At 34.4% G+C, this 23929-nt stretch overlaps 2 protein-coding genes across 2 annotated transcripts in view; one reads left to right on the top strand and one right to left on the bottom strand.

Moving 5' to 3' along the window:
• Positions 1 to 102: 102 nt before the first annotated feature.
• Positions 103 to 17713, bottom strand: LOC142980953 (post-GPI attachment to proteins factor 6). The gene is made up of 4 exons (XM_076126582.1): positions 17258 to 17713; positions 12824 to 13072; positions 5507 to 6652; positions 103 to 5266 (listed from the first exon to the last, which is right to left on the bottom strand). Exons 1-4 carry the CDS (start codon positions 17538 to 17540, stop codon positions 4530 to 4532), a joined length of 2415 nt encoding a protein of 804 aa, XP_075982697.1. The 5' UTR covers positions 17541 to 17713; the 3' UTR covers positions 103 to 4529.
• An 878-nt stretch (positions 17714 to 18591) lies between these two features.
• Positions 18592 to 23929, top strand: part of Adss (adenylosuccinate synthetase) — a 32185-nt gene continuing 26847 nt past the window's right edge. Inside the window, exon 1 of the mRNA XM_076126432.1 lies at positions 18592 to 18856. Coding sequence (XP_075982547.1) covers positions 18677 to 18856 — 180 coding nt within the window. The 5' untranslated portion in view covers positions 18592 to 18676. The remainder of the gene's footprint in view (positions 18857 to 23929) is intronic.

The following is a 23929-nucleotide window of genomic DNA, read 5'->3' as shown; positions in this document are numbered from 1 at the left end:
TTGTATTAAATAACAAATGTGTGGTTAATGTTAAAAATTTACTTGGAACATTAGACTATACTCATATAGTTTAAATAGGAATAGCTAATAAAACAAAGAACACATTATTTATAAATTATATTTTGACTTCAATAATCACATTTACAAATTGACAACATATAATATACCTATCATAAATTCCACAAATATAAATGCAACGCAATACAAATACAATACAATAATTATATATTTTTGTACTAAATATAGATATAATGGTGGTAACTTTTAGATCACATGTGGTAAAATAGCAATAACAGCAAACAGTGATTAAAACTTTGAGCTTAAAAATATTCCCTCTTATTCATAAAAATATATGAAGTTATGAAAGGCTTGTAAAGTGTTTTGTTTCTTTCACTCCTTAGCGAAATGAAAAAGAGAAAAAATATTATAGTAGCTTTTTAACTAAAATAGGTTTATACTGTGTTTATGAATAAGAGGGATTTTGTTTAACATTACTGAAAAGGCTTGAAACAGGGGCATAGCTAGGACATTGATAATGGAAAAAGTTCATCACTGAATTTATTTTATTTTAGAAACTAAAGTTGGTTAAAATCGCAGATGTAAGTATACCCATTCTTATGGCTCCTACACACAGGGCTGGCGGGTTGCGTTCATACATTCAGTCGGTAGCGGTGAGGTATTGGCGGCTTTGTGCAACTGTGTGTAGTAGCCCTTAAGCTTTAGCAGGTCTAAGCAATGGTATTATGATATTTGAACTGAGCAGAGTGTGGGAGCTACAAATACAGTATTTTATATAGAATTAAGCCCTAAAAGTGTTTATTCCTAGCTATGCCCATATTCAAGTGCACAATTAGTGGCTCGGAACTTATTTTTATATTGTTAAATGCAGAACTAATTAACTAGATATTGTTACAAGCAAAATAACAACAATGTACTGTGGTAATAAAAACTAGGAATAAATAGTTTGTGTAGAATATAAAACGAGCAAGAGATCAAGCTTTTGTGTCAAATAGGAAAAATAACCCAACATAGTTTTACTGCGTGTTTAGCGACAATCACACCAGGTGGCGCTACTATAATGAGGTCGTTACAAACGTGCGAACTACATACGTTACATACTACGTACATAATCAAAAGAATGAAATGAATGTGACAATGTGTAAGTGCGAGCGCGACACTCCATTAGAATGACATGACTTGGTACGCACGTTTGAAATAGCCCGAGTATAGCAAAAAGAAATACATACATTTTTATAAGAGAATTACAGCCATGTACCATTAGTTATAATATGCTAGAAAATGTGAAATGTTTATACTTGTTTTGTATAGGTAAATAAAATGAATGAATCATAATGATCTGAAATGCTAGTAGCGCCACCTAGTGTAAATATTTTCTCGCAGGTGATCTCTTTAAAGGTTTTAAAAAGGAACATTTTATAGTAGATAAGTATTATTTATATTCACACAACTGAACAAAAACTCAAGCTTCAAGTCCCTGTTTATTCTATTCTATAAAATAATTCTCAAAAAATGCATAACAAAGGAATGTTGTAAAAGCAATTCGTAACTTAATATCTTAAAGCTTTTGTACGTATACCGAACACCACACTCAAAACACACTGTAAAATTGACTGTACATTGCAATCTTTTAATATATTCATCTCCACTCAATTCATCAGAGTCAATGTCATAATTTTTAACGCCGGCTCCACACGTTGGCCCCAATATAGGCCCCAACGCTATTCGCCCAACGTGTGGTGTTAGAAAATGGCATTGGTTCCAACGTTGGGGCGAGCGTTGGTAGTTGGCCGGCTCGTGTCGGTTTCTGGAATCTGCGCCAACGCTCGCGATCTGACGGGACAGAACTAGTTTATTAGCCAACGTGTGTCCGCCTCCCCGAGTTTGCAGTCCAACGTTGGTCCGAGCGTTGGGGCCAACGTGTGGAGGTGGCGTAACAGTATGTTGCGTTTGTCCAAACTATGTAAAGATCTTTGACATTAACTTAGATCTGTGGAGAGTGTACGGTTTTGCTGCACTGGCGTATTTTCTAAACAAATAATTTTATATTAACATTTTTACTCTTGAAATCAATCAAATCTAGTTGGAATGCAAAATTAAATAAATTAAAAGAATAAAATATTTTACATCCTTTTAAATATTTTCTAATTGGCTTATAAAATTTATTTAATATTCCTAGCCTAATATAAAAACTACAGAGTCATATTTGTTCGAAATTATCATTTACTTAAAATTCATATTTAGTATCGTCCATTTACGTTAAGAAAATGTGTATTAAACGCACAAATTCATCTTTGAAAAACAGTCTACGACGCAAAGAAAAATACAAGTAATGTCAAAATTGAGTATCAATATTATTTGTTACAAATTTTGACAGAGACTGTCTTATATTGTAACATGACTTTACATGACTCGTGATAAAACAATTAAATTAATATATCAGCAATTCATCTCATGAATACACCTTCATAAACCTTTACATTCCGTGTGCAAATCGCATGAGACAAAGCCACTATCTCTTCAACAACATAATTATACCTCTTTTCTTAACGTAAATGCTTTACAATATAATGGCACAAAACATCCAATATTTGTATAATTGTATGTGGACAATGTAAGGCACCATCAGTATTTACAATCTGCATTTATAACACTCGTGTATTCTTATGATTTATGTAGAAAAATATACATGATTTATTTTATGAAAGCTTTAAAACCTTAACACATGCATTGATAGAATATTATGCATCTCTTTCTTTTATTACAAGTAAGAGTGAGAACACAAACTTATATTTCTTTTTTTTCGTTTGATGTAGAATTATAGACTGGCAGTCATTCTTTTTTAATCCGCTTAGCGACAATCAATAATTATAATGTACACGATCGAACCGTTGAGTTTATACTTAAATATTAATTCACTAAAGAAAATTGTTCTTGATACTAATCTCACTGTGATAGGAAATATTTATCTAGGTATACATTTAGAGCATAGGTTGCCAACGAGGCTATTCCGCCCCGTGGTAGATGTCAGAGCTTTTTGTGGATACAAATGATAAATAAGCAAAAATAAAAAATTGGTATAACTATTATGTAAAGGGGGCTTTCTTCATTTTCTTGTGAAAAATTTAGGAACCTGTCGCCCACTAGGGAGTGGTATTGGCCCCATTAGGGTTCCGAAGGTTAGGTAGGTTCATAACCTATGAAATAGAGGTGTGATGTTTTTATGGTATTGAAATTCTGCATCTGCATTTTCGGTTAGTATAAAACTCTTTTGGCTGATTGAAATTTACATTCTTATTCGTAGTACCTAATACAAAATATTTTTTTACTTTTTCATGTTTAGATGTAAAAAAGTGACTTTTTATTTTATTTATTCATGCATTTTATGACAAAAATATTTTTAAGTTGCACTTTTCATTTCGCAACGACTATTTTTTTTGTTTTCGATCCGTCAGAAAGCATTGCTTAAACGATTTTTTAAAATAAATTTTATACATTTAGCTTACTGTTTACTTATATTACAATATTTGAGTATAACGTTCAACTAATCCTTAAAAATTCAATTCCTTGTCTTTGTGAAGTAGTTACACTTTCATCGCACGTCTATCTAGAGTGGGGCAAAGAGATATTGGTCTTAAATGTTCGACAAAACATTGGTCGATAGCAGAAGGGGCGCTTGGCAAATATTTTGACCTATAGATGATTTTGAAATAATTATCAACTTTTTTTTCATATTATGATTGGATATATTTATTATAATATGGATCACTGAAAGGTAACTAGTTTTTTATTTGAAACAGTGGTAAGGTATCATATGTGTTATGAGAGGAGAATTTACAATAAGTTATTGTTGAGGAAGGTATAGTTTTTCAATGTTAAGAAAATAATTACCTTCTTAAAAACCTCTTAGTATTTATAAAAATAATTGTGATGATATTCAATATGCTATGCTTTTGAGTTTTTAGATTTTTATAAATTTGATGAATTTTATACGTATAAATCACGACGTGCACGCAAGTACGGCGCACGTATACGCAAATATAAGTGCAAATTTTCAAACCTTAGCAAATATTTATTCCTCTTCACAATTTATTATGTGGTCTTTTCATAACACTAATATATTTTTAACATCCCCCACAAACTTTGATTCTTAATAATATTATGCTACAATTGTACATTCCTTATTTTAGTCTTTTGGACTCGAGATAAATATTTTGCTAACTTTACATTAACTTATTTAATTATAAAAATACGTTGTAGAAAAGTTTTCGCATTGACATCGAACCTGTATAAAGCAAACCTGTACTCTGTGGGTGACTAGTAAAAAAATACTAGACTCTTTTTTATATTGTACTTACAACTAAATTAAATAAAAAATATTTTCACCTCTATTTTGTTCATAATATAAATGACATGAGTGATTATTTTGGTATGTTTCCACCTAAAACAATCAGTATATGGAAAAATTCTTCCATTTTTTTGTACGTTCCTTTGCGATTTTTTTATTTTTGTTAGTCGGCCGCGATTGGCGGTTGAGATCTACGGAACATCTTACAAAAGGAAAGCTTGCAGTAATTCGGACTCGGAGCAAACGCATTCACATTTCCATCGCGCCTCACATCAGGCAAAAGGAACACCACACTTAAAGCTATGATCATATGCCAGATAGAATGTACTATCTTATAATTCTGTTCCGTCTGCAAAAAAGCGTAACAAATCAAACCTACTGACACTAAAATTATACCTAGTGGCATGTATCTTAAATAATAAGTCCTCGGGTACTTTAATCTTCGATTTTTCCTATAGTCTAAGTACCACGACGCTAATAAAACTGTTACTCCTATAGCTACCGGTAGTAGAAAAGCTACGAACGAATGCATATTCCACGTAGTGAGAAGAGCTATGATTATAGCACCTATTAATTGTAAAGAAGACCTGAATTTGTCACCGACGATGCTCATAGCGAGGAGAGTGACCCAGAAAGACATGAGGCCGCAGTAGAAGTCGCCGAATTGGAGTATATTACTTCGTACAATGCAGTAGGCGACTTGTGACGGGGCGTCGCAAGCGTGGTAGAATGTTGAGAAGACCATGGTGAAGGCATACATCATAGCCTCGGTGTAGTAGAGGCGTATGATGGCCACGTAGATAGATAATATGAAGAGCAGGTTACTCAACGTGAGCAACAGGACGGATACCAACATGAAGACCCGGCTGTCCATTCTTGTACTGTCGGAGCAATCCCAACCTGAAACACGATAAATATAGTTGTTAAGATATTATACTGTTGAGGATATAGTAGTTTGCTACATTATAATAAGTGTTATTATTAGCATTAAAAAGGGGAAAATATAAATTAAACTCCAGATAGAGCTGACTAAAGGACCTGCGTTTAGATCATTTAAAAATTCAAACATACTGCTTTTTTATATGTGTTATATTAATGACAAAAGTTCAGATAGAACAAAATCTTCTGAAATCAACTTACTTCCGTATCCAGCCGAACAGGAGCAAAATGACATCACCAATCCACCGAACGTGTTCAGTAGACAGTTCCCGTGGTTACTGCACTTGCCGCTAACGCAGGACATAGACGATACCGTCAGCACTATCGTAGCGTTGCACTCCGAAGTCCCAACCCTAGTCCCGTTCCCCGGGATCACGCTAGAACCTTCCTTGTCCGCCGCAGTATCAACGTAATACGTCGTACCGTTGTTAGCCGTCTCACAAGGACACACTACCTGATCACAGAATATCCTAAAAGTAAGATACCACACCCCACTGTCCGGAAACGGGATGTACGTCTTGTCATATATAGACTCAGAGTCAGTACTGTTCAACACGAACAATGCCGGCTTCACCTTATCATTATAACTGCAGTGACCACTCTCCAATGGTATGCTCGGATGACCAATGTCCATACATATCACGGCTCTGAAAAACTGGTTGTCCTCCGTGAATGCTAACAAAGAATCCTTTTTGAACGCCCTCTTATAGCCCATATAGTACTTCAAGTTCATTAGAAGACTAGCCGCTATTGTTAAACTACCACCGATATCTAAAAATTGGTTCACTTTGAACCTAAGAGATTTGATCTCTGAGGAGGTAATGTTGACTAGACTGGTTGCATCTTGGAGATCAGCGGTAGGTAGACCGTAGTCGAATGTGAAGAATCGACCTTTGTCATCGCGCATAAGGTCGATAATCGTATGATTTGTGAGTTCATCAATATCTGTTCTGAGGTAGTAGGATTCGCAGTCTGCTATTTTGGAAGCGTTGCCTTCGACGTAGTCTAATTTGACGTAATGCCAGACAGTTGGGTTGGGGAGGAACGTTATGACTTGTACGTTATTTTCTCTGGGGTTGAAGGCACAGTGAACGAGGTTATTGTCGTCTGTTGGGAGGGATAATGCTTGTACTTGGAAGGCTACTTCTTGGAAGTCTGTAGGCGTGTTAAGTATCGTTAAGTTCAAACTGATTGCCTCAACAGTGTCAAGAGACATGCATTTGAACTGTGCGGGTAGTTCGCTGTAGTCTATGGTAATGCCTTCGTAGCAGTCTATTAACTCTATGTTTTCTTGTCGTTTTATTTGTAAGTCTGTGTAGAGTATCGTTTGGCAGTCGGCGACGAGACCTGTAATTTAAAAGTGATTATCGTTAATGTATTAGTCATATTTAACAAACAAATAACACGTTAAAAGAACTGTTTTATACTAATAGTATAAAAAACCTGTAGCGCGATTATCTACTACTATCGACTCTCGACAATCTGTTAGCTATCGAATGATGTTGTATGAAATTCGTCGTCAGCACCTCTAGCGGGTGCCGAAATAACTATTTTTGCAGTACATTTTATATGTCAGTCTCTTGTTGCTCGATAGTACCGACTGAACAGAATCACACTACTGTACCTTTTTGTAAGTAAACAACAAAAAATCAAAGTCTACAACGTTTTTAACAACAATTTTAACCCACTTAATTATATCCAATTGGTTAGGTACGTAATTAATATCGTTTTATAATTATATTATTTTTCAGAATTGACTTTCCTGTATTAACAGGAAATTATATGAACAAACTGGTTTGAAGGCATAATTTGTTCACCACTGTTTCTACGAAACTATTTAATGACGCATGTTAATTATATTAAGTGTAATTTGTTATACAGATATTATTTATACGGCTTTGGATGTTTGGATGACTGTTTGTTGCTGATGATTGAACGGAATTTGATGCAATTCAGTACACTGACAGTATATAACCGGGATTAAAGTATCTTATGTGCTATTCCAGGTTAAAACCAATTGTGCAGGTACAATAGGTATTAACATGACCATACGATTAATAATGTTTGCTTTAAAGAGAAACATACATGCATCTTTACAAATTTTTGCGTACGCAGACTTGTGGAGGTCCGATAGGCAGTCGAACCATGTAAAATACTGGTATTTAGCTGCACCCATTGCGACTGGAAGCCGACTCCAACATAGTCAGAAGAAAGGCTAAGCTGATGTATAGAATCACTAGCTTTTACCCGCAACTTCGTCCGCCATCTGAATTTTCCCATAGGAATGCGTCATTTTCCCGGGGTAAAAAGTAGCCTATGTCCTTTTTCGGGTATCAAAATATCTCTATACCAAATTTGATGCAAATTGATTGAGTAACACAGACAGAGTTACTTTCGCATTTATAATATTAATATGGATTAGTATGGATTTAACACCAACGCCGGCGTGATGAGCACACAATATAAATCTAAATGACAATATATGAAAGGTTTTTGTTGCATACAATCGGTGCACGCACGGATGTGGGGCAAACGACACGCGAGGACGTTTGACGCCCACAAATACAACGTTGGATCCATTATTGCCTTGTTATGTCAAATAGGGTCACTTTGATCGTCAACTGTCTAGATTTTTAATCTGATAATCTAGTAAGAAAATAACCGGAGATCTGAAAACTTGTAGTAAGGAAACGTTTTTATAATAACGCATTTTGGGATGAAAGATTATTTACAATATTGGCAGATCCCTCCATCCATCTAGCAGATTTTTGCACGATCTTAAAATGGGTTTGTTATTTTATCAGTAGCGCGATTCTGTCGACTGTCGAGTATCGAAATTTCATTTAGAATGTACTGCCAAAATATTTCCTACGAAGCCCGACATAGGCGCTGATCAGATTTTCATGCAAAATTTTTCGGTTGTCGGTAGTAGTAGAGAATCGAGCTAGTGCTCTGCTTGAGAACTACATTAACGTAGAGATGAAAAAACGGATTTAAAAAAAACAGATCATATTCATTATGTAAACATGCGGCCTAACAATTTATTAGATAATAGTTTATCAATTAAACAGGAAAAAATAACTAACTGGTATCAACTATTGTTTGCTGCGGAAAATGGTATGTAGCATATCGAACTATGATAACCAATTACGAACCCATATTAATTGCTGTCGATACACTTAATTTTAACTTTTTCTGGACAGTTATTTACAAAAAAAACTTAAATACTTTCAAACATAAACCTTACTCTTGATTCGCCATTTCTATTAAAAAAAACCAGACAGACGCGGGAAGCGACTTTGCTTTATACTATGTAGTGATTCTTGCATTAATAATAATAAGTATTTTTCTCGACTATAGGATAAGACGAATAAAAAGACTATATCCCTTTAAGAACTGTTTTAAAAGAAACTCTATGCCTCCGTCCCATATACATTAACTAATTAAATTCAAAAACTATCAGTTTTATCCGTTTAAATTTAGTCACGGGTCACGGATTTAGTCACGGATAAAACTAGTCTACGGGGTACGATGGTAACGTGCGACAAAACAATGTATAGTCAGTACCTAACCATATTTAGGTACATAACATACATAAATAATGTGACGTCCGTGGTACAAAATAACATTGGTCCCTAGTGGCCTAAAACCTTATTTATTAGTAATTACTTACACTACTTAATTTCATTTATGTTGACTTGGGGTGATGAACCGTTTATTATACGAAATTAATCGGGACTACATTCTACCTTTTTATTAAACTGGTGTGTTTTCTATAATATATACCAACTGGTAGCTGTACCCAGGGCGTTCCTACGCTACTAACTAAAATAATGTATTTATTTATTGGTACTTTACAGCTGACAATTCTTATGAAACATGACAATTATGATACATGATCAAATGTATAGTTTACGATTCTATAAAAGACGTACAGACGAATAAAAATGCTTTCCAAGAGTAGATTAGTAAGGTATAGTTTTTTTTTTTGAAGTTTAATTGAACAATTCTAATTTATTTATTTGCTGAATTTCTTAGGCTAAACTGCTAAAGCCGTTAGCAGATATCCTACAATATAATCTAACTTCTAACATCATCATGGCTTAGCCTTTGCCGTGATTTCAGACGGTCACCCATCCACAGAACAATCTCGGCAAACGCGATCTGCGCGGCTGTTGTTGACTAAGCCACGAGATTCTCCTATCTAACTTCTAACACTATATGCTTATATGAATCAATTTACTATCAGGCGCATGTCATCTCGGGAACGGAGGCAATAAATCAAGCAGTTGTGACACGTTGCGTCGCTTATGTACTGATATACACTACAAGGGTAAAAGGTCAATGGTATTAATAGGACAAGACCGTTACACTATTACACTGTAGTTCTGGGAGAATCAGGAATGTATTATGATGGAGGAATTCATATTGACGAAGATTAACACCATGACAAACTGACGACTGTTTCAAAAAGTTAGTCGAACAACTTAGCAGAAAGACAAAATTTTGAACTTAAAACATCAGTGACCCGCACTAATCTGCAGGTTTTGAACCCAACGGTTGCCTTTTAAGACCGCCAATGTAAATTGAAAAAATACAGTATTATTAATTATGTACTTACTTGTAATATAGACAAATCTTATATTGCAAGGCTCTCTACTCGGACGTAGTCGGACTATAGTTCAACGCGGTTCAAGCGTTTCTACTAAACTATCTTTTACCAACTTTAACCAAAGTAAGACATTTGTAAAAGTTAACGCGAAATATTTTAACTCATAAGGAATGAATTGACCAAAAATATCAAAATTCTAGAGAAATAAAAGTTATGCACTTTTACCGATCCAACATTGAATGCGTACTCAATTTCTTTAAAATCTTACCTGACTAGATACAAATGCAATAACAAGTTTATACTACTAAGTGTATTTTTATTAGGGAAATAGCAAGCACTATTTCAGAGAGAAATTGTTTATTTCAATTCGGACGATTTATTGAGTCGTTCGCAGCTATCGATGTTCGGACGTGCAAGGTCGTAGGTGAAAAAATAGGTAAATATAGGTGTGGCATCGGCATACTGACATACTATTCTTATATAAACTACCGGTATACCTTTGTAGCGCAGTCGTTTAGGTCGCCACGCCGCAACCCTTGCGTCGGGAGGTCGTAAGTTCGATTCCACGGGGCAATCATTTGTGCGATCCACGAATAATTGTTTCGGGTGTGGTTGTACTTTGTGTCTGCTGTTTGTATGTTTGTAAAAGTCACCGCGGCACATGAGCAATTCTTTGTGCGGGAGTTGTCTTTGGATAAGTACCGGTTAGAACAGTTTTTACAGGTTTTTTCCTGCCGTCATTTGATCTTTTGGTTAATCTAAGTGGTCGTTTAAAAGGAGTAGCAATTGGCCGAATCCATTTTAGCGAATTTGACGTCAAAAACTAGATTATTCTTTGTCGGAACTATCACGTTATCAAGTTGTAAGATAATTTAGGTGTTAAAACTTCGCAGACAAACATGTAAGTCAGTTTTTTATCTGTACGTAAAGTTAATCATCTTGGTTATTTCCCAAACTATTATTTTTCTAACATCACAGTTAAATTTTACAACATACAGAGGTTGTTTATACTTACTCGTATCACAAATAGATAAACATTGTTTTAGTGGGAATTTCTTCACAATTCGACAAAAGTAATAAATAGATTTTAACAACTTTTATAATGAACTAGCTGATCCGCGCAACTTCGCTTGCATCACATAAGAGAGAATGGGTCAACATTTTCCCCGATTTTGTAACATTTTTCACTGGTACTCTGCTCTTATTGGTAGTAGCGTGATGATATTATTATATAGCCTATAGCCTTCCTCAATAAATGGACTATCTAACATTGAAAGAATTTTTCAAATCGGACTAGTAGTTCCTGAGATTAGAGCGTTCAAACAAACAAACTCTTCAGCTTTATAATATTAGTATAGACTAGCTGACCCGCGCAACTTCGCTTGCGTCACATAAGAGAGAATGGGTCATAATTTTCCCCTTTTTTGTAACATTGTTTACTGGTACTCTGCTCCTGTTGGTCGTAGCGTAATGATATATAGCCTATAACCTTCCTCGATAAATGGACTATCTAACACTGAAATAATTTTTCAAATCGGACCAGTAGTTCCTGAGATTAGCGCGTTCAAACAAACAAACGAACAAACAAACAAACTCTTCAGCTTTATAATATTAGTATAGATTAGTATAGATAGAACACTTAATTTGACTTACTGTATATTCGATACTTTTTACCACAAGTAATAGTCGGAAGATCTCACGAAATTTCACCACACGAATGAAGTCAAAACACTGAATATTTCATGTCTTCGAATTTACCCAAAGTCACGGTACTAATAGATAAATAAACTATATTTATTTATAAAGCATTTCGACGCAAATTCACAGGTAAGAAGTAGCAATAACATTGAATAGTATCGAAAAATCTGTTTATACTCCATCACTACGAACACCGAATAGCCGTGAAACTTTTAAAATAATAAACAAATGAAAATGTGGAGTAAATGTTTGATTACGTACTAAGATTAATGTGAGTGGAGATAAAATGCGGATATTATTTAACTGTAGTTTACTTGAAGAATTACTTAATTGGAGGTCAAGAGATTCAATCAATACATTTTTTGCGTTTCCCCCCCAAAGCTCCAGAAATTCCGAAGTTTCACTTAGTTTAGAGCGAGAAAATACTGCATTATATTTTAAAATTGCATTTCGAATTGAAAACTTTAGTACAAATAGAGCCTTGAACTTGTCAAACTCAAACGATGACTTCGAATATGGTACCAAACGCTTGAAGGTCAGGCACCAACACAAAAAGCAGTGTCTTTTTTTTAAGAATAGAAGGAGCAAATGTATTACGTATGCGGTATGCAAGTGTAAGCACATCCTGTATAAGTAATAAGTACTATGTACATTACAAACTTGATCGTTTATGAAGCTTCAGCGTATATTTTAATGGGAAATTTTGCGAAGGGTTATTTTTTTATTGTAATGCGGTTTTCTATTTCAAATTTATACATTAGAGTCTAGCTACTAGCAGTCATCATTATACACTTTGAATCAATAGCTCGCGACAGGGAACTATCAAAATGATTAACGACAAATCATGATAAAAGGCCCTTCAGTATACCATCAGCAACCACACCTATTAAAAGTCAAGGGCATACTAGTCTACGCATCGTTGGAACAACGAAACAAAAAAGTAACTTGATACAGACATTGATCAGGACACACAACACCTAAATATACGCACATCAAATAAGGTAAAATTAACTTTTAAACGTTCACATTGCAATATTATTATGAAACCCGTTAGTGTAGAAGAATATGACAGCAAATAAATAAAGGTAGGAACTCCTCATCACAATAGCACTCCCAGTACTTTCATTTATAATATATGTACATATAACACCATAAACTTACACACAGACGGTTCTACACCAGAGCATAAAACAAAAAAGCTTACTCACCTTGCTGTTCAACTTTTTGCGTCCTTGGATCCTCCCATTTTATATAAATCAACGCGTACCAGTTCCCTGGTTTTGGGTTACTTATAGAGTAACTAGTATTCTTCCCATCTGATAACAGTTCGAGGGTATGGATCTGTTCCCTCGTGCCAGGGTCTATGAACCCTTTAGGGAAGTCATAGCCGTCAGGATTCACGGCTGGATACGCGCCGTGTTTGATATTTATTATCACCTCTTGGGGACTGCATGATCCTGTAATTTGAGGTAAGATTATAAGTGCATAGTTGTGGTCAGACCAGTGAATTATAGGAGGAGTTATGAATTTACGTATAAACATACTTGTTGCCCATCATTTTTACCTATTAAATTGAGTACGAAGAAAAAAAAAATATTTATGGATCAAATGACTCTCTGAGTATTGAAAAGTATTGTATTGTTAGCTACTCTGAATTGGGACTTATCGTAGCATAACGAATACTTCAATTACCAATAAAGCAGATAAATTTTTGGTAGTGCAGAATCGAATCAAATCATTATCAATTTCTTGGATACATCAAAAAGATAAGACTGACTTTTAAATGGCTGTCAGTAATTAAATTCGTAGAGATTTATAAAACACGAAATAACGGACTACATACTGATAGTGCATTTAATAAAAACGCAATCATCGAAGATAATGGAGACCCGTATATTATTATCTATATGAACTTTATTAAAGACGGCTTCATTGAGTAATCAAGTCATAACTTTCTTTTAAAAAAACAAGGTGCCAAATTGCACCTTTCCATTTCAAGACTCCAGTGAACAATAATAGCAAGACCTAACAATTCTATTCGTGTTTCCGATAACCATTTTTGGTTCGGTCCCAAGAATGGGTTTGCGGATGCACCTAATATTAATTCACGTAGAGTACGCAAGACATTATACCTAGGCTATTTGGGACATGATACGTGCATTACTTTATATAGCACATGCAATTTGACGCTTCGCAATAGGCAGTGAATACATGAATAGCACTTGGTAACTAAAAAAGCATATTAAATGAGAAGAGCTCGTAAAAATTATGGGAAAATTTTACGTAAATTCTTTTACAAGAAAAAGTGAGGAGTCATATTCTACTAATATTCTATCACAAATGCCAAATTTGGGGCAAACACACATTTGTATGTTGTTTTCTTGTTGTTACTCTTTCAATTAAATTGTTACACCGATAGTTTATAACGTGGACGAAGAAGCAGGCAGAAGCAAATGGTTTCATAAATGAATAGACTTCTTTCTTAAATAAACGATTTCTTTTAACTTAAAATCGGTGCTGTTAATTATTGATAAGTAGATAGATACATTATTATTAAACTATGATCATAGTTATCAACACGCGTCATTTTGTTAACGAAAACAACGACCAAGCTGTCTTATCAGTCGTGACAACACGTTCACAGAATTGCCGTCAAAGGTCACCGGGTGAATTTTGGGAGAATCCAAATTTTGGGACAGTCTCAAAGTAGATACGAGAATGCCAATATTATGGAGCCGATAGCTTCGGTATAACATGGGTATGGATGTTCTAAAGAGACTCTTAGCCGATATTGAAATACGTAGTCGTTCTTGACAAGCAATTTGTCCATTTATTTAATTAAAACTACCTATTAATAGCAATTAGTCTTGGAACTATTTAACTATTTAGTAATTAAGCTAACTAGCGGATTGATATGGACCTATTTAGGAATTTTATTACCTACGTAGATACGCACCTAGTTAAATATAAGTTTTTCTTTATTGTTTACTAGCTTATGGTTTACTAGCTTATGGTTTACTAGCTATCCGCTCGCGGCTTTGCCCGCGTGGAATTTCACCCCCTTCGGGATGGAATTTCCAAAATCCACTCTTAGTATGTTTTTCTATCATTCCTAAGGAATTCATGTCAACTTTCTATGCTCAGTAGTTTCAGCTGTGCGTTGTCCATCAGTCAGTCACTCGGTACGGAAGAGTTTTAATAAAGCGCTTTCGAAACTTAGTGTTACGAATTACACATTATTATTTCATTAATTTTACGTAAACATTCACTTAATTGATATTTCTTAGATCAATAACAATTAAACGATGATCTGCGTCCAAAAATATTCAAAATCAATGAGTGAGCACTGATAACGATAACTTATCGGTGCTTTTCTATCAATAGATAACATTGAATACTATATTATTCATAACTGCAATCTTTGTTGTAAAAAAAAAACAGCCATATTTCAGAATTAAATACACTCAGCCTGTGCTGGCTTACTCTCGACATTAAAAAAACAATTCAATCGTGTCGGATACGAGCTAATTTCAAATTGTGCTCCTATATACTAAACTAATGCTTGATGAAATGCTGTTTTAAATGGAACTAATTAGATTGCTCCATTCAAATAGCGTTTATTTTAAATCAGCGTTGGTTAATGCATTGGTTTGGAATTTAAAACTACGATTTAGACTAAGTTCGGGTCCGACACAATTGAATTGAAATTCTAGTGTTAAAAGTAAGCCACCGTCTTTCTAATTTACCAAAGAAGTCTGTCTCCTTAAGCAGTTGCGTCTGCGCAGATCGACCATATTCCGTTACCACACCATTATGGAAGGTATACGAGAGGGTCATTGGCTGGACCTTACGGAACCTATACCTGCATTTGCCATTTACGTTCGAGTTCTGGTCATTGAACTTTATGTACCTATCAACTATTAGAGCGATGTACTCCCGCATTTCTATGTCAGATTGTGACATACTATGACCATTTACGACGGAAAAAAGTGGTCGTACATTCCACACGTAGACGCAGTTTTCTTTGACTTTCTAAAGAAATTGAAAGAAAATCGTAATGGAGAACGTATTTCCGTAGTGAGGTAGAATTTACTAATGATAAAAATTGCTGCATCTAAGGAATGGCTGGCAATATGTGTAATTTTTGCAGAAATTGAAGAAGGTTTTGGGACATTTTAGCCTAACAATGTGAGACTATAATCATCATCATTGGCTTGGTTACATCAATTTAGATGATCAGTTCTTTAGTACACTTTTTTCGTGACTACAAAGGCTTGTTTGGAAATGGCGGCATCCTCTAACACATTTTTTTATGAGACTATCACAACCAGTGTGGCAAGACAGGGTTCTAAGTACAATAATTTCTCTTATCAACATGGAGTCTGTCTTATCTTCTTCAATGTAGGTTAAAATCTCATGGTATGTTTTAGTACCATAAACGTGAAAGTAGTTTCTGAACTCATTATTAATAGAGGCATGACTAATTTTCCATAGTTGTCAGTGGTCTACTTTAAAACAAAATTATTTTAATTAAGTTTACTGTATAATGTGTCAAACTATTTTTGTATTGAGGATAGAATAATTAAAAATAACATTAAATAATAAATTTTAAGTAAATACATATTTAAATAGGACTAAAAATAAAAAGGAAGCAATTTCTTGATGATAAATTTAAAAGTTTTCTAGAAATCTTAGAGTCAGATCTGCTAGCTCATTTGTCAAACAGTATTCAAAAGTATTTTGTCCCAATTCTAACAGCATTTGAATAGTATTGAAACTGAATTAATCATGAATAGATTTTCAACTCAGCTACATATCCTACTTCTATACTTATATGGTAGGTTAATTGCCAAGAAACTATCTAGCCACAAGGAAAAAAACAGCATACTTGCAAAATATCTTGCCAAATGAAATATGCTGCCTTTTCATACTGTTTTTTTTTAAATGCTTTTGCAAAGCCCTAAATTATTGTGCTACATGCTACAGGGGCACTCTGGTTTAATAACATAGACAATAGGATGCAACCAGTGGGTGTTAGTTACATCATTCAGTGAATGCTAAAATTAGTGCATGCATTGTGTTAATCAGTGCAACTGCTATTTCAATGGCTTAATGTTCTGTATATGTAAATGATGCACATACATAAATGCTTACTATGTGTGTGCTGGCTGCAAAAAATATAGAATGGTAAAAATAAAAAATATTGATTCTTTTTGATCTTGCATACTTTCAAGAGACATCTTTTTTTATAGTTCATTATTCTAGAATTTAAGCCACATAGGATTTAAAAATATGACTTTTTTTGTTTATAACATAGGATTTGACTGTGTGGAATTTTTTTCACTATACTACTATAGACTGATCTACTTTATAACATTTTGAAAATAAAATGTAAACATTCTTATGGCTTAAAATATGTAAATGAATATTTTGCTGCTGCATGGCCAGTAAATTATAACATACACAAACAAATAATTATCACAGCTTTTGTAGACAGATGAGTTAGGAACCTGTTATAACTCATTACTAATAATTACATCAACCAAGTAATAATTTATTAAATCTGACGAAAAAAAATATTTTTTTAGCTCACCTGCCTACAAAAATAAGCATTAAAATAAAAGTGTTAGTGATACACCTACCAATGTTATTGAGGTGAAGCTCCTCAGATTGGAAGGTGAAGCGCGCGTCGGTGACATCCCTCATAACAGGGTAAAACACAACAGACACTGTGCGATAACTTCTATACATATATACATCGGTGGCGATCTGCCTAGTAACCAAATGGTAATCGTCAAGTAACACTGTGCGAGTCCTTGTTAACTGCTCAATTATTCTCTTCCTGTTCGCATCCTCCTCGGCTTCTTTGTCACAGCTAATCAGCCCAGTGCACACATACAATAATAAAAAAGATACAACTCTCATTGCGACGATTCTTTCGCCTACCTGCACACGAGACGTTCCGAATTCAAGTGCGCTACATAAACACACACGAATGCGACATCTATTTTTGTTTGGTATATTTTTTTTATATCGTGCTATTTATCAAATATTTATATTTCGTTCGGTTTTTTAACACACCGCATCGACCAACGACCGCACATCAATCAATCAACACGCGTTATGTCAATGTCAACAAACAAACCTGCAACTGTCATGTTTTATGTCAATGTCAAACACAATTTTTTAAAGTATGACTAGTAGTCTTTTGAGAAATAACTTACTATTGAACAGAAATGCGGGTAATTATAGCTCAAAGAAGAAATCAAATTAAGGAAACAATATTGTCTAAGAATTACTGATTGAATGCTTAATTTCGGTTAGTTATAATGGTTGCTAGAATAGGTAGGTAGTCATGGCTGCATTTTAGTAAATATTTTCGACAGAAATTTCGTTCAGAAATGATGATAAGTAACTGATTTTTAGTTATTAAAAACAGTAAATTTTAGGATTGTACAAGGATTATTAGGTACCGTTTTTAAATGAAACTGTCTACTTTTGTACCCAAGTTTAACTATTTTTATTACGTAATAAAGGCCGAGGTCGTCAATAATAGTAGCATAGCACGAGCAAACAGCTGTCATCAATATCCACCAATGAATGACAGTTGCCGGAGCATACAGGTTGAGTGTTGCAAGTTAACAAAATCTCCCGTAATTCAGGGATTTTTGGAACTACGTATCAAAATAATCGACTTACTGGACGCTGACCAGTTAGATTAGAATTGGCAACTACGTAAATTACTAGGATCTGATTTTGTCTTCTTCTCCTAGAGTTGTGCTTTTCTAAAATATGTTTCAATAAGCCAAGTTGAAATACCGCATGCCTTTGAAAAACGTTGCGTTGTGATATTACCTAATTTTCATTTCAATTACGCCGGATGAACTATAGAAGCAAAAATTTAATGACTTAGGAATATAAGGGAAACTGAAAAGTATTACAGCTTCACAAGGGTAATTTTCATTATGAAGTGTGGTATCCCAGAAACCTTTTTGCAACTGTGAGCCCGGCGCGCGCATGTCTCGCTCTTTCCTATAAAATTCAGAAGTTTGCAGTAAATAATGGCTTCGACTACAAACTCGAAGCAAACCGCCGTAAACGGTGAAGCGTCGTGTCCGTGCACAAAAGCTAAAATGCAAAATAAAGTCGCTGTTGTTTTGGGTGCTCAATGGGGTGATGAGGGAAAAGGAAAAGTGGTGGATTTATTGGCTGTACATTCTGACATCGTGTGCCGCTGTCAGGTTTGTTTGATATTTATTATTTTCTCAATATTATGCTGCGGTTTTTACGTATTTTTTATATTCATGCATGTTGTGATCGGAGTCTTTATTTGGGCATACAATTCATTGTTTACGGATGTAATTTTGAGGTTATAACCAGCACGAGAATTACTGTTAGTAATTGATTATGAAGTGTTTTCATTATTGTGATGTGCGTTATCATGTTTCGGGCTACGAATACTGAAATCCTAACATCTTGTGGTGTTGGCCGCGCGCCAAAAATTGTTTGAAAACATGTGAACTGTGGACACAATGTTTTCGTACGATTTCGCGAATACAAAACGCGTGCCAAGAGTCTTAGCGGGAACTTCTGTCTTCTAGTTCAGTGTTGCGTAAAGCCGCCAGTTCCGGTGATAATTATGTAACGTCAATTATATATATTTCGTATTTTTACAAATGGTTTTTATGGTCATGTGACTGAGTGATGCTGTGATGCATAGCGATGTATATTTATATACGTAAATAGACCTTGTGAACATTGCACGCTAATTGTGGATTCCTGCCAAGGTCTGGGGCGTTTATTGTCACTGTACCACTATTGGATTCTTTGAATGTTTGTTAATTTCTTCAATATCTAGGCTAGGGCTCTGTCTATATTTGATTTTTTGAGATGTTAGAAATAGATAATGGCTAATATTACAAGGAAAGTCTGTGGATATTATTTATAGACGATTTGTTATAATAGCAGCAGTTGTTTGATTTTCATCTATAAATATAAACTTATGAAAGTGCTTTAGAGTAGCCAGTCTTACTCTATCTTACTATGAAATCAAATGAGTGTTAGACTAGTGTGGAATTATCGAAATTCAGATAATACTACTAAGAGACAGGTGTGTTTTTCATGAATTTACAATAAGTTTATGAGTTTAGAATCATTGATATTTGATCTGCCATTTACATAAAAAAAAAAGTCGATGATAGGCACATCTCATCACCCCTCAGCCTAACACAGAAAAGAGAATCACTTAATAGTTTTAAACATACCTAAGTCATAATGAATTAAACTGTCATATCAGTTATTCTAACTGGTTGTAACTAGAACAGGCCACATGATTCTGATAGTAAATAAATATGTTAATTATTCACTTGAACTCAAGTCAACTTTAATTGGACTTTGTGTTAGTTTGTGTTTAGTTTTTATGTTATCTGTAGACACAACATTATGTTTATTCTCTGTTTCTATGGCACCTAGTTAACACCTAAATAAGTTTCAATATAAAATATTTAATTTTAATGACTGTTTGGAAAGGATCTACCTAAATGCCATTTGATACAAAAGAAAAAAAATCATTTTCTTTTTAACTATTTTATGGCTCTACTTATTTCCAGCCAGTTGTGAGATTAGTCATAGATTAGATGTATTTTTTTTTGTTATGATATCTATCAATCACACATGTTATGATTTGTTTCGTTATAACATTGTTATCACATGTTAAATGTTTATAAATTACAAGCTTATTACAGGTCAAGTTCAACATTGCAGTTATTTAATCATGTTAAAGAAATTAATTTTACTCAACAGAGAAATTATTCATTTATAAGTGCATAATCTATGAACAGTTAGGTTTAAAAATATACCTGCTTATCTTACTGATGCAATTTGATCTTAAAATATCCTTAAATTTTAATGGTTATTTGTTATTTTCTTAAGCAAAAGCTGTACATACAAACAAACATAATTATCCATTTAATTATAAATGTACACTTGTGACCCTGTAATTATCTAGTATCAACAATTGCACTTAAATTTCAGTTGATTGGCTCATTACTCCAGCTATCTTTTTTAAAATAAGGAAGTGATAATTTCAGTTATGAGTATTTACTTGGCCTTCAGAATAAGTTGCAATTTTGTTACAAACTATACAATCGTAACAATGATGACTTGTAATTTCTTAGATACATATTCACTTGGTTTTTTCATGGCTAATACTGACCTAGCGTAATAATTCCTTAGCTAATACTTATGTCCTGTGATAGGTAAATAAGCAGGGTTTTTTTCGATCTCCCTAAGCATTTCGAGTCAATTCAATGATTCCCTTTGACGCCTTTTCTCTGTTGGGTGTAAGCCGCCCGTTTTCTATAATTATCCTTGTTTTGTTCCATTTTGGTCCAGTTCTTTCTAACAAACTTGATCAAGTCATCAACCTAGCTTCCCACAGGGCTTACGACACTTCGTTTTCCCGCTCTCGAACAGCTGTTCTGTAGAGGAAAAACCGTCCGTCAGACTCACTCCACCTCTTTCTTTCCACTTCATTTTTGTGTATTCTTTCAGTCAAGTCCTACCCATTTACTTTATACTCTCATTAAGCCCCATAGTATTTTACATATCTTTTTCGTTAAATCCAGGACGCCTTCGGTGTTTGAAACCGCCACACTCATATATTATCGTAAATATCCGGGATGTATTACAATAGAAGTCGTGATAAATCCGGTCTTTTCTATCCGGGGAATCCCGGACACACAAACGGTTGACTGTGGCTATCGGGAATTGTTGTTCAGACCCGTATAATACAACCTTGTTAAAGCAATGTCGCTTTCTGCGAAAGTAATTAAACATTGTTACAACTAACATATTGTTATCTGAATATTAAAACAATAGGTGTTACGTTGTTGCAGTATAGTGTTTTAAGTACTAGATATGCCTATTGATATCAAAACCATTCTAATTTATGTTTGCAATGTAAATAATAAATTTATAATATCACTATGGCGAAGTCATTTACCAAATTCACGATTAAAATTTATGATATAGGTTCCATTCATACGGAAATGAGGTTCAGTCTTCGCTACTATATTTAACTGTTTATCAAGAAAGGTTTCGAGTCCCGTTGTAATCTCCCTTAGCAAAAGAACTATCCTTAAACTATAACAAAATGCAGCTGTCGTATTTGAGAACGAAAAAACCATTTACCGTAAAAACAATACATTTAGCATTGTCTTGAGTCTATTGTTAGTACGAGAGATCAACCAGCAAACGACTACAACGCAGGGAGCGCTTGTGTACCCAGCACACCGCACTTTGCCCATGATAGGCATATGTCTTTTGTTTATGACTATTCTATAACAGCTAAATAATCCACAAGGTAATACCTAAACTGCAAAGATAAGTAATCAGTCAGCCGGATTAACGTCACGTTACTCGTTAAGAATAATCAATAATTAGTAAAAACATGTCAAATAACAATTAATCATGAAACTACGATCGCTTACATAACCTTGTAAAGGTAACTACTTTTGCAAACAGTGCAAGTACACGCGGGTAAAGAAACTCGTAGTTGATGCATTTTAGAAGCACCTTTTGAAATGTTACAGGACTGACTCAGCAATTTAGGTTTTAATGCGCCTATCTTAACTGAAATCTTAACAAAAATAAGACATGATTTAAACTATTATCTTAGGCTAATAACTAGGCTGCCACCGATGGGTTGCATAGCAAAATTATTAAGTTTTACTATGCTACTTTACGATTAATGTAGCAAAGGAGGGGGTGACAAATGATTATGATCAGGAATGGTCGAAGTGTCAGCCAGGCATTAACTGGCAACCCCACCCCTTAAGATAAGATAACTATTCTCTTCATTTTAATACTTATAATAGAATTATACTTACATTACCAATCATCGGGTACAACACAATAAAGCGAAATGAGATATTCGAAACGGTACGTTGTAACCTTTTGAAAAAGAATTGCGTCGTTTATATTAAACTCATTTGACCAATTAATTACTCGTAGATTAAGCGTACCTACTTCTAATTTAAATTGGATTGATTATAAGGAGTTCTGAGACATTAGGTACCTACGTTTAAGTATTACGTAGAATTGACCACAGTTTTTTACAACTACTAGCTTCTGTCCGCGATTGCGACCATGTCACCAGATATTCCGAGGTAAAAAGTATCCGATTGTGTTAATCCAGGTTATAAGGTGTGAGAGTGGTAAAATAAATGTCATTAAAATCCATCGCGTAGTTTTATCGTATAGGTAAGAGTAACATACATCCATATCAGGTAGTAGGATTTAATGACGATTCCCGTCACGCAGTGGTGACCACCCTGGGTCCCTCGCTGCTGCAACTGAGCGCGGGATTCATGTTTATTTAGGGTAATTTTCCTTACAGCAGAAATGGTCGTGAGATTCACAAATTGCTGTTTTGAATCAGGTTGTACTTTTCCCCTTCTTTGTATCTCCAAAAAGACACGTTGAAACGATGTTCTTAGTGCGCCAGTTGTCTCTAAAAAGTAGCATCAAAGACTTGCTACCAAGATCGTAGTTCATCAACTTTTTGTAGGTAGCGACTGGTCGCAAAAACTCCTCATAGCTTACGTACTCGTAAACTTCTTGGTGGACTTATTGCATGTCGTGTGTGTTCCATTTTCTCAGATTAAATGTACGCCAAGAATGGCTATTCTTTAGAAGAAAAAGTTCTTTATATATTCATGTTTTTCATACACCGCATTTATTATAGAGAACAACAACTCCTAATGTTTGTTGACAGTATATGATTTCAAAAAGTTAGCTGTTATTTTAGTAAAATGTATGTGGCGTACCAACAATCGTATTAACGATATGTATACGAAGAGTATATACTCGAATAGCAAGTTGTAAAGGTAGAAAATGTACCATGATGTTATCGTATTCATTTTGTTGCTCCATAAAAAGTAACTGCAGTGTAACCGTATTGTCGAGAAGCGAGAAATGAAACAGAAAATTCTCTTTATCTAGCATGTTTGTCAACATTGCTGTGCAAAGCAAAGTTGATTTAGCAACAGTGAACTATTTATATTTCGCAACGCTGTCACGTTGTTTGTTCAGAGAGAAAACTTATTACCTCCAAGGTTTTATATTTAATTGAAATTGTTTAGAAATACAAGTATTTTTATTACGATATTTGTTTACAATGTTAAATTAGGGTGCAGACGTGATGCAGACATTTGAGCAATACATTGTTCATTATTGAACAAGTCAACAATACAAGTACGAACTACCAATATTGAAATAACCAACACCCAAAACATACAATTAGCAGAAAGATT

Source organism: Anticarsia gemmatalis, chromosome 19 (genome assembly GCF_050436995.1).
Source record: "Anticarsia gemmatalis isolate Benzon Research Colony breed Stoneville strain chromosome 19, ilAntGemm2 primary, whole genome shotgun sequence".
Lineage (NCBI taxonomy): Eukaryota > Metazoa > Arthropoda > Insecta > Lepidoptera > Erebidae > Anticarsia > Anticarsia gemmatalis.
Note: the sequence above shows the minus strand (reverse complement) of the source record. Positions and strands in the feature narration are given on the sequence as shown.

Coding starts and splice junctions, on each gene's coding strand:
- LOC142980953 (XM_076126582.1), bottom strand. CDS start 17,540: ATGAGAGTTGTATCTTTTTTATTATTGTATGTGTGCACTGGGCTGATT. Junction 13,073..17,257: donor GCTTCACCTCAATAACATTG/GTAGGTGTATCA, acceptor CTCAAATTACAG/GATCATGCAGTCCCCAAGAG. Junction 6,653..12,823: donor GCAAAAAGTTGAACAGCAAG/GTGAGTAAGCTT, acceptor TTTAAATTACAG/GTCTCGTCGCCGACTGCCAA.